The sequence below is a fragment of the Crotalus tigris genome, unplaced genomic scaffold (assembly GCF_016545835.1).
Source record: "Crotalus tigris isolate CLP2741 ecotype Arizona unplaced genomic scaffold, ASM1654583v1 scf7180000021207.2732985, whole genome shotgun sequence".
Lineage (NCBI taxonomy): Eukaryota > Metazoa > Chordata > Lepidosauria > Squamata > Viperidae > Crotalus > Crotalus tigris.
This window is the reverse complement of record NW_024098398.1, coordinates 1,010,901-1,022,730: the sequence shown is the minus strand read 5'-3', so window position 1 is coordinate 1,022,730 and position 11,830 is coordinate 1,010,901. Positions and strand designations below refer to the sequence as shown.

Below are 11,830 nucleotides of genomic sequence, written 5' to 3'. Positions count from 1 at the left end.
TTGTTTTCCAAGCTTTTGGACTCCTGTTGGAGTCCATCTTCAGGGAATTTCTCTCTAGTTTTCTGCCTGGAGAGAAATTCCCTGAAGATGAGCTTCAGTAGGAGTCCAAAAGCTCGGAAGACAATACCTCTGGTCCCATTGACTGATCCAGGTTGGACCCTGCAACAAGAATTATGCCATTGCCACATGGGAAAATACTGTGGGATTATTTGACTTCTTTTAATGCAGATAATGAATATACAGCATTTCCCCAAAAATAAGACTGGGTCTTATTTTTTTTGCCTCCAAAAGAGGTAACAGGTCTTATTTTCAGAGTAGGCTTTATCTCACCTCTGGCACTGACAGCTCCCCCCAGCCGGTCCACTTCTTCTGGGGCCAAAGTTCTGCAGCTGCATTCGGGCCTGCATTTTGCAGTCAGGCCATTCCAGAAGGTCTAAGCAGCCGAGTTGGTGCTTTTTTTTTATTATTATTAAAGAGTTTTATAAATTTTACAGAAAATAAAAGACAATACAAAAACAAAAAACAACATATACAAATAAAAAACAAACATTACCCAACAAAACCCCCCTTCCCCCACCCCTACCCAAACCCCCCCTTCCCCCCCCAGGGCCTCCCAGAGCAGAATATAGGCTTAATTAAAAAAAAGTTAAAAAAATTTATATTTATAAAAAAAGAATATAAAATAGAAAATATATATATATATAAAGTTAAAAATTATGAAAAAACTATATAGTATTTTTTTATATCAAATTTAAATTGTATGAATTTTATCCATTTATCCCAAACAGCAAGAAAGTTTGGTGCTTGGCTGCTGAGGTCTCGCAGAACCAAGCTACGGATTGAATCCATAGCTGGGTTCTTGGCTGCACAGGCCTTCTGGAAAGCCCTGTGACTGAGAAATGCAGGCCTGGCTGCAGAAGAGGCCTCAGAAGAAGTGGGCCAGCTAGGCGGGTGGGTGCGGGGTGGGTGGGGCAGGTGGAGCAGCTCCAACCCTCCCATCCCTGCCCTAGCTTGATTTTTAGGTGTGTGCCTCACCCCAAAATTAGGGTTTATTTTTGGGATAGGGTTTATATTAGGCCCAAAATTCAAGCTAAGGGAAAATGGTAATTCATGTCATTTTAAAATATTTTTTTAAAGTCTAATTTAATCTTGGCCTTTTCTAATCTTGGTTTCTTAGCACAACCCTTGAGGCCTAATGTAGGAATGATAAATTTGTTCTATTCAAGCCTATAAAATGAAGACCAATGACTTGTGGGTAGGAACTGAAAGTTATTGAATTAAATCACCGGTGATGACTCTACACATGGAATCATGCGTGGAATCAGATTGACGGTCTTATCATGCAAGCTTATGTTCTCCTTAAAAAGACTAAAGTGTGTTTTTTGTTGTTGTTCTGAAACAAAGAGCCAATCCACAGCCCACTTCCCTGAGCCCTAAAATGCAAATTTATTTCCCACTTGCTTCGCATTAATTTATGGCACTCAGATTATGAATAGATCGCAGAATTCATATCAAGCTACCAATTATAACTGAGGGCAAAATGAAAAGGCTGAAAGATCCAAGTCATTTGGACACCAATGTTTTATTTAATTAGCAAATTAGTCTGGATGGGGAAAGACAAGCCAAAAAAGGACTTCACATCCGCCAAAATTTTATTCCTGCTCCAATTGAAAACACCCTTGAAATCAGATTCTCCCCCCGAGCAGCAGTGGAAATCCACCTCATTCTGGTACCTTAATAAGAAAGTTCAACCATGCTTAGGATATAATGCAGCCAAGAGTTAACACCCATTAACAAAGATGATTTCTGCATCTCATTCGTATACAAAGCAGAAATTTTACAAAGGCAACATAACTCATTGACATCTTTTTATCATACATGCAAAGCAGATGCTCTGCTGGCAGGACACATCCTCATGGCAAAACATCTGGGCTTCCCTCCTCTTGTATATGAATGTTTCATTCCTTAAAGCCAAAACAGATATTATACAGCAGCCTTGCGCAATAGCTCCCCAAAGTTTTTATTATTATTAAATTAAAGATCAGATATAAAAAAAAGCTATCAACTCAATCGGAAGAGAGATGGGCTTCTAAAAATCTTTCTCACGTGCTAATTCTTGCCACTTTGAGTCTTTTTTTTGCCTGCAATCTGTCCACGTTTTGCCATTGAGAAAGCAATTTGGAAGTGAATTATCTTAACCACGTGCCTAGACATTCTTTCTCCAAATAAACAAGCCAATCCCTCTGAGTGACATTCTGTTTTTTGGTTTTTTTTTTAAAGCAAGAGGGCTAGTTGTCCCATTCAACAGTTGGGTTAGCCCTTAGGATCAGTCTTCTGCAGCAGCAAACAGAGATTAATTCAAGTTAAATTGAACTACATCATAGCAAATGTGGCTTCTGAAAACACGAAAGACATTAGAACCACCGTTATCTCTCTTGCTGCATGCCTAGGTCCCAATGTGTCTCTTCCTTGCAAATGCTCAATGGTGTCTCTTAGATGATGCCATGGTGAAGAAACTGCCATTTCCCATCTTCTACATACATCTCACATGCAGGAGAAGTTCAAAAGCTTTGAACGAAAGAAGGCTTCACATGCTTGAGTAGGGTAAATTTGGGGATGTATTCCTTTGGCTCTCCTTTATGGCCTTGAACCCCAATTGTCCGAAGGTTTGCTCAGAAACACCATTCCATCCAAGCCATCTCTTACTTTAATGGAAGGACCAGTCATTGATTAGGAAAAACAATCATGTTTTAATGTCGAATCGTTCAGTAACGAAAGAGACCTGTGCCTTTGTTCTTTATTTCAGGAGGAAATAAACTAGAATTTTGTCCCGTCTCATTATTGTCTGTGTCAGTAACAAAGTGCTAAAATGTTTGAAGATAAGGCCTTAAGCGAAAAAGAATGCAAATAAATAAAATACAAGCTTTTTTTGTTTGTTTTAAGAAAAAGCTATGTTTTACAAAGTGACAGTGTGCTGTGATGGAGTTAAAATATCTAGTGCTATGACAACCATCCATTCCGTAAGAAAATTTGGTCTTTTGCTTTGCTTCTTTTAAATAGCCAATAGGTCAGTAACTGAATTTCTTCCCTTTTCACATACACAGATTGGCTGCTAAAACAGATTTTTTCCACCCTTTGTTAAACCCTAAAGTAGTATCTACTGATAGGAAAGAATCCTTCTCTCCTTCTCTTCATTTTAATGTTCGTGAGTTGTGATCAACAGAAGGCTGAGGGTATCTGTTGACCTTGTTGCTTGACAAAATTTTCTTTCTTGTTTGGCAGAAAAATCCTGCTTAGAAGTCAATAAAAATCCATTACAGAGCGTGTCATGCTTGCTTTATGACTACAACGCAGGCCCCAGCTCTTCCAATATTTAGAGATGCCATCTGCAGAGAAGAAATAAAATATTAAGTTTAAGTTCCAAAGTGAAGATGAAATGCTAACAGTTTGTGGCCCTGTATGTACGTCTGAGGAGTTTGAATTGACAACTCATGATTCATCAACTTGGTAAAGTTGATAAAATATTAGCAAAATTCATAAGCAGTAGTCAAAATTCATGATATCCAGAATTTCCACATGGATATTAAGTCATGGCAAACTATTTAAACCTACCTTCCTTCCTTCCTTCCTTCCTTCCTTCCTTCCTTCCTTCCTTCCTTCCTTCCTTCCTTCCTTCCTTCCTTCCTTCCTTCCTTCCTTCCTTCCTTCCTTCTTTCCACCCTCACTGCCTCACTCCCCATCCCTTCTCTTTTCTCTCCTCCCCTCCCCTCTCCTCTCCTCTCCTCTCCTCTCCTCTCCCTTCCTTCCTTTTTTCCTGCCTCTCTCCCTCCCTCTTTCGTTTCCTTTCCTTTCCTTCCCTTCCCTCCCATTTCCTCTTCTCTCCCTTCCTTTCTTCTTCCCTCCCTCCCTCTCTCCCTCCCTCCCTCCCCTCCTCTTCCCTTCCCTTTCCTTTCCTTTCCTTCCCTTTCCTTCCCTTCCCCTCCCTCCCTCCCTCCCTCCCTCCCTCCCTTCCTTCCATTTGATTTCCCTCCCATCTTTTCTGATGTCTACAAAGTAGTATTATAATACACAACTATGTGTATAGTACACAACTGTGTATTTACAATTAAGATGCAGATAGAAATACTATAACCTAAATATAGTGACAAAGCATTTAAAATGAGTGCTCCTTACAATCTATTACAGTTCTATACTTATTAATGTTATTTTTTTTTATTTTAATTATACAGACCTAAGGAGCCAAAGCCTTGTTTAGTAATCTTCTTAAAAAGAACAGAGATACTATTTCATTTCAGATCATGTGGTCATACCTGTCCATCTACAATCCTACATGTTAATTATGAGTATGATGAAGAAGGTTGCATTATATTAGAAGAGAGCCACAGCATGCATACAACATTAAGAAGGAGCTCTGATACAGCATGTTGGTGTAGGAACAAGCTACACAGTGGAAAATAGAGCTTTATCAACTGTTTTACTATAAAACTAGACAAGAGCTGCAGTTCTAAATAAGAGAGATGAGGAAAGACGTTGTACCTGACAAAAATTAAATTCAAACTAAAAAAAAAAACACAACACAAATATTCCAACGAAAGATGTAATAATAATAGCAGTGTTCAGTGGCTGGAAAGATCCTAACCCATCATTTCTTAAAATGTTTTCTTGATCCTCTAGGGAAAAAAATATGGACTTTTCTTACATAAGGTCTTTGACAGTTATTGTATCCTTGAGAGAGAGAGAGTTGTAGAATTTATTATTGCTATAAATCAGGGGTTTTCAAACTTGGCAACTTTCAGACTTGTGGACTTCAACTCCCAGAATTCCTCAGACAGCCCTGGCTGGCTGAGGAATTCTGGGAGTTGAAGTCCACAAGTCTGAAAGTTGCCAAGTTTGAAAACCCCTGCTATAACTGCAGTCCTGTGAAACCTCAACTCTACCAATTTTTCCAAGCCCCCTATCACCTGATGCAAAGCACACAATAATGGATACCTGTGTCCATTCATTGGTCTGTGGATCATACGACTCCATTGTGTTTAAGTACGTCTGTCCATCATAGCCACCCACGGCATATAATTTATCACCCAAGATGCAGACGCCAACAGCATCACGAGGCATACTCAGTGGGGCCACCATTGTCCAGGTATCAGTTTTGGGGTCATACCTGTGCAACAAAAGACAAAGTATACTTGATGAGAACATATTTAGGAATCAAGATGACTTTTAGCATCATACGTCTTTCTGTCCTAGAGATCCAATAGATTTCTTGAGGACATATTTCCAAAATCCGTCTATTTAGCAATAGAAGGTAAACATCATGGTCTAAGTATTTTCTTCACTAAAATACTGTTATTGCCTCCAGAGAATTCTTTTTATTCATTCAGGTGCTTAATAATATGGTTATTTTATTGTTAGACTGAGGTGGAATATGCTTTAAGTATTCAAAAATACCTTGCATTGTGAAGTACAAACATAGGCTGTATTTCTAGCATTTATTTTGTAGAGATGGAAGGCATAAATGTTAAGATACATGTGTCTCCATTGACTGCTTGGTTGATTTCTTGGTCTATTCTGAACAATATGATTAGAATATAAGGCAATAATCATATTGTAACTATTTCAGTTTTCCATTAGGTAAAATATCTTTAAAAAAATAAACAATTGGGGTTGGATTTAATTTTTTCATGTAAAGCTAAGTAAAACATCCCTTCATTTTAAACTGTATTGTACCTTAAGAGAATATTGAACAGTGTTATCAGTAGCGTTGTTACAAAGCTGTCCATATATTTCAATTCAAAGTGCATATTTTCTTACACTTTACAGCAATTAATCTCACCCTGGCTGAGGTTAAAGGCTTTAAGAAATGGAACACTGAAGAGCTGTTCTTCTTACATTCAGTTCAGTATTTGCAAATTGATTTCTTTTTGTATGCAGAAACTTTATGGTATCTCCTGTTTCACCTTGGGGCACATCAAGTTATTACGAAGATTAAGCATGCAACCATATTTTTTTTTAGCTGAAGAAATAAAGCTGTAAAATGAAGGCAGCTTTTCAGTCTTCGTGCTCATTTCTTTCTAGGTCTGTCTGGGGTAGTTTTAAGTATTCGATTACTCCCCTGCTACTCCTTTAGAAAAAAATAATAAAGAAAAACGAAATGCAATTTCTATTCATTATGGCTGTGTTTTGTTTTCTGTGTTATGATGGGCATTCATCCAGATTCTTTGAGCACAAAAAAGATAATTCTGCAACGAATACTATACTGAGGTTTATGGCCCCAAAGCCTGTAAAATAAAGCTGGCACTTGCTAGGTATGATTGTAAAATAAAACACATTTATCCACACAACTCCATCATCCACTGGCCCACAATTATCTTGAATCCATGATCTTTCCTCGGATTTGAAGATAATAGTAACTTTTTTCCAAAGGACCTATGTGGAGTCATGGAAAAACTATTCAAGGTTGAATGTATTTAATACTTGGTAGGGTGGTAATTTCAATGATTGACTGGAAAGTCAGAAAAATATCCCAAATGAAGACAATGCAAGCTACTTTGTTGTCCCTGCCCCAGCACGTACCGATGATGTAATCAAGAATTCAGTTCAAGGGAGACTGGAATATTGCAACATTTTTTGAATTCAGAATATAAGGCAACAAAAACAGAGAAAAAAAATGAGCCAAGGAGAGAGAAGGAGAGAAGAAACACAACTTCTATCTTTTAATCTTGAACTCCCTAAATAAATTCAAAATATGTTTCTATATCTCCAAAATCAAGGATTTTTTTTGCTGTACTAAGAGCATTTCAAGTCAATGGCTGTGTTTGCCTTCAGACCCATTGAAGATAAACTCATAAAAGATGGATACCTCTCAACATAATCCAAGAGTCTGGAGCAATGGTTAGAGGCAGGGGCATCATGGCCTCCAACAGCATAAAGAAAACCATCACAGGTGGCCACTCCAACTCCTCCTCTTCTTTTGCACATTGGAGCACACATGTTCCATTTATTGGTGTGAGGATCATAATACTCCATAGAACTCAAGCAAGAACTTCCGTCTCGGCCACCAACTGAGTATAATCTGAAATAAACAGCATAGCATTGTTAAGCATGAAAAAAACCCTTAGTCTTCTCTTAGATTACCCTGATTGTTTTCTGATCTGTATTCTGGAAAGGTCAGTATCCCGTGTCCAGTATCCAGTCTTGAAGATATGTTGGACATCGAAGCATTTAATCTGCTGACGGATCACTTCATAGAAAGTATCTGGTCCTGATTGTACATCCAATTTATATAGCCACCCATTGTTCATGTGAGTATACACATGCAAACATATATACGTACGTGTGTGTGTGTGTATATGATTAGAAATAAAAACAAAAATGCGACTCTTGGGAGTATTCATATTGTCAAAATAATGATCACCAAGAGAATATCTATCAAAAATAGAATTTAATCCACCAAGCTTTCGTCAAATCCTGAAACAACTAATGGAGTAACGTATGACAGAATGCAAATTAGCAATGGAAAGAGGATAGGTGCTAATGTGGGGCGTGTGCTTGGGACTCAACTCGATCAGCTGGGGCCGATGACACGCTCCAGGATCCGGAAACAGGCATTAAACAACTGTATATAAGACTTCCCCCGGCGTTTGCCTTTTAACCCTGACGATGTCAAATGTATTTGACGAAAGCTTGGTGGATTAAATTCTATTTTTGATAGATATTCTCTTGGTGATCATTATTTTGACAATATATATATATATATATATATATGTAGGTCTTTGGTTGTTCGGGTTTTCTCCCACGTAAAGTTGGAAGTGTCTTGGCGACGTTTCGACGAAGTCCCATTCGTCATCTTCAGGCTGGTGCTTTCAGCTTCGTGCCTCGAGCAGCAATGTGTGGTCTTAGCTGTTTCTTCCTTTTAACTGCCAGTGGGGGTATGAACTGATTGGGTGGGAGCTTGGCTGTGTTCTGATTGGGTGGAGGTGTGTTCTGATTGGTTAGGGGCGTGGCTGTGCTCTGATTGGCTGGGGGGTTGGCTGTGCTCTGATTGGCTGGGGGGTTGGCTGTGCTCTGATTGGCTGGGGGAGTGTTCTGTTTGGTTGTGCTCAGGTTAGTCTGAGTTGCAGAGGGATTCAAGATTTTGGGCTGCCCTGCCATTCCTTGGCTTCGCGTTCGTGGTCGTGCTTCTTCTTCATGGAGGGTGTCAGTTTGCTTCATGTATGGATTGGGGGGGTTTAAAGTGGCTAATGATGCAGCTGTGGTCTGGCTTCTGGTTTGTGGTCGTGCCTCATAGTCAGTGTGGCTTTGGGTTTGTTTTTTGCGTGGATGTTTGGTGGTGACCTCCTGTGTGGTTTTTGTGAGTGTGGGTCTGGTATCATTTTTTGTGTTAGGGAGTCGTTTGTCAATGAGGGCGGGTTTCCAAATGGCTGGTAGGCGGGAGGTATCATCTCGCTTGTTCATGCTGTGTGGGCGTTTTTCTATCTCGATGGCCCACACAGCATGAACAAGCGAGATGATACCTCCCGCCTACCAGCCATTTGGAAACCCGCCCTCATTGACAAACGACTCCCTAACACAAAAAATGATACCAGACCCACACTCACAAAAACCACACAGGAGGTCACCACCAAACATCCACGCAAAAAACAAACCCAAAGCCACACTGACTATGAGGCACGACCACAAACCAGAAGCCAGACCACAGCTGCATCATTAGCCACTTTAAACCCCCCCAATCCATACATGAAGCAAACTGACACCCTCCATGAAGAGGAAGCACGACCACGAACGCGAAGCCAAGGAATGGCAGGGCAGCCCAAAATCTTGAATCCCTCTGCAACTCAGACTAACCTGAGCACAACCAAACAGAACACTCCCCCAGCCAATCAGAGCACAGCCAACCCCCCAGCCAATCAGAGCACAGCCAACCCCCCAGCCAATCAGAGCACAGCCAGCCCCTAACCAATCAGAACACACCTCCACCCAATCAGAACACAGCCAAGCTCCCACCCAATCAGTTCATACCCCCACTGGCAGTTAAAAGGAAGAAACAGCTAAGACCACACATTGCTGCTCGAGGCACGAAGCTGAAAGCACCAGCCTGAAGATGACGAATGGGACTTCGTCGAAACGTCGCCAAGACACTTCCAATTTTACGTGGGAGAAAACCCGAACAACCAAAGACCTACATACAAATACCCGCGAAAACCTCAGAATATATATATATATATATATATATATATATATATATATATATATATATATTATATATATATATATATATACACACACACATACTGAGGTTTTTGCGGGTGTGTTTGTATGTAGGTCTTTGGTTATTCGGGTTTTCTCCCGCGTAAAATTGGAAGTGTCTTGGCGACGTTTCGACGAAGTCCCATTCATCATCAGCTGGTTTTCGGCTTCGATGGGACTTCGTCGAAACGTCGCCAAGACACTTCCAATTTTACGCAGGAGAAAACCCGAACAACCAAAGACATATATATATATATATATATATATATATATATATATATATATATATATATATATATATATATATACTGCCATCAATTTCATATTGTAAATGCTGAGGCATGTGTGGCATATCATATGTCATTAACACTGCTGAACAATTTTCATTCTCCTTCAATTTTATTTAAAAATGAATTTCTTTCAAAATTCAAATACTTTATTGCTGTTGTCCTAGGTGATATTTGGGTTTTTGTGGTTGTTTTAGTTACAAGGAGTTTGGGAATGCTTCCAAACTTGTCAATATCTCTTCATAGTGGAGAGTATATTTGATTCCTGCTTTTTAGTCAAAGCTAAAGGAAGCTATCTCGAGGCACACTAATGGGGCTTTTTCAAATCAAGATCTGGTTAGAGGCCAGGAAGATTGTAGGATGGTGTTAAGATATTTACAGGAGAGAATTGTAGCCACAGCATCTATTAACTTACAAAAATAAAATAAGTTCAGAAATAATGCATGGTTAAGGTTGCAGATCTGTAATTGGCTTAATCTTCCTTGACAAAATTGATTTCTCTAAGGAAAAATGATTTAGTCCCTGGTACGTTCTTGGCTGATATTTTGATAAGCTCAAGGTCTGAAGGTATTTACAAAAAGTGAAGTAACTTGTCCTGGATTTACATGGGCAGAAAGAAGGACAGGAACAGAATTTCCCTTGTGCTGTTACATCAGCCTTAGAAACCGACCTTTTTCTTTTCCCAAGTGGTACTATAACATATTCACTATTCACCACAGATGGATATTTACAGTAATCTGGGTAATCTTGATGTTCTACCAACAACAGTTAATGAAGGGAGGCAAAAGACCTTCCCATCCAACAAGAGATCAGCCTGGTGCAGACGCTGTAATAGAATCAGCGATGACTGTCGTTGGGAGCTGTCCATGGTACCAAACCTGGCACTAAGAATGAACCCATCCCTTCTTATTTTTAAGCCTAGCAGAGAAATATTTGGAAATCTAGAAGAAAAAAAAAAACTAAAAAGATTACAAAATATTATTCAGTCATGACAATTTTTTTTTTAAAAAAATGGCCATAAAGAAAACATAAAACTATTCCCATGCTACAGAGCAATTAACTTTATACTTATTTTTTTTTGATAATTTAATTTAGTTTTCCTGGCTCTATCTTTTATTGCAATCACACATCAGAGTTAAAATTTTAAACATTAAAATAAAACTGAGAAAAAAGCAAAACAAGACATAATGTTATATGACAGTTATTGGTGAAGTCATTGATGGGTGACCAAAATTGTCAGAGCGTGCACAGTCTTATTGCGCTGAGATAAGCCAGGAGTAAACACAGTAAACAGTGGTCTATATTAAATAACGATTTATATCATACTATCTACAATATCATACACCAGGAACAATATACATACACATGCTAATACACCAGGATCCAACACACCACAGTTACAAGAGATAAAAAATTTCCTGGACATTTTATCAGGTAAGGAGTCATAGAATGAATTTGTGAACCCTGATAGAGGGAATAATATAAGACGACACGAACTGGGGTTACAATAGCCCCCATGTCCACAGAAGTAAAAATCTCACTCATATGGGACTTTTTTATATATTTACTCTACAGAGCTGCTATGGAGAATTTAATTATTTGTTTTATATTGTTGTTTATGGAGGAAATATCATGGTAAATAAATCAATCTGATATACATCAAACACACTAAATAATATCTATAGTACTTCCTATTGTACAAGATATGTCAGTGGAATAAAGTAGAATACTTTAATTTACAATGCATTTATTTATATAAGTTAATTTATTATGTATTGTAACTGCTCAGTCTCTTAGAATGCTAAACTAATTGATATGTTTCAACTACCCAGGAACATTATGTTCACCTCTGCAGAGTTAGACTTAATGCAAGAATAGCCACACCACAAATATTGTGTGACCAAAAGAGAGTTAATGAAAAATGCATCTGTTTTAGATAATATAACTGCTGAAGTATGGCATTCTATATGCAGCTAATAAATTATATTATACTTGCTGGCCACAAATTGTGCAAACCTGCCTTCCAATGTACTGATAGAAGTAGATATCTAAGCTGATTTATGTGGTATTTATCTGAGAGATGCATGAACTATCATCCAGAACCTTCAATTGAGAAAATGACAGTATAATAGAGTTAAACCTGGCTATCAGATGTGATTCAGTTCTTTTTTTAAGCATATCTGCAATTTGTCAGGATAATGACAATTAGCAAGAGATGTAAATCATGACTGGAAATGTTGACTACTTCACAACAATGTTTATTTAGAAATAAGCATTACTGTATCCAATAAACTTTC

The 11,830-nt window shown here is 38.5% G+C and overlaps 1 protein-coding gene across 3 annotated transcripts in view; it reads right to left on the bottom strand.

The window, feature by feature from the left end:
• Positions 1-1,563: 1,563 nt before the first annotated feature.
• The window catches only part of KLHL1 (kelch like family member 1), a 131,527-nt gene continuing 121,260 nt past the window's right edge, over positions 1,564-11,830 (bottom strand). For 2 of the 3 annotated variants that reach the window (XM_039369715.1, XM_039369716.1), the window contains exons 9-11: positions 6,860-7,072; positions 4,990-5,161; positions 1,564-3,386 (exon numbers count right to left, since the gene is read on the bottom strand). In XM_039369715.1, the coding sequence (XP_039225649.1) occupies positions 3,327-3,386; positions 4,990-5,161; positions 6,860-7,072 (445 nt within the window). In that variant the 3' untranslated portion in view covers positions 1,564-3,326. Of the gene's footprint in view, positions 3,387-4,989; positions 5,162-6,859; positions 7,073-11,830 lie in introns of those variants that run through there. The other variant, XM_039369717.1, reaches the window with a different exon arrangement.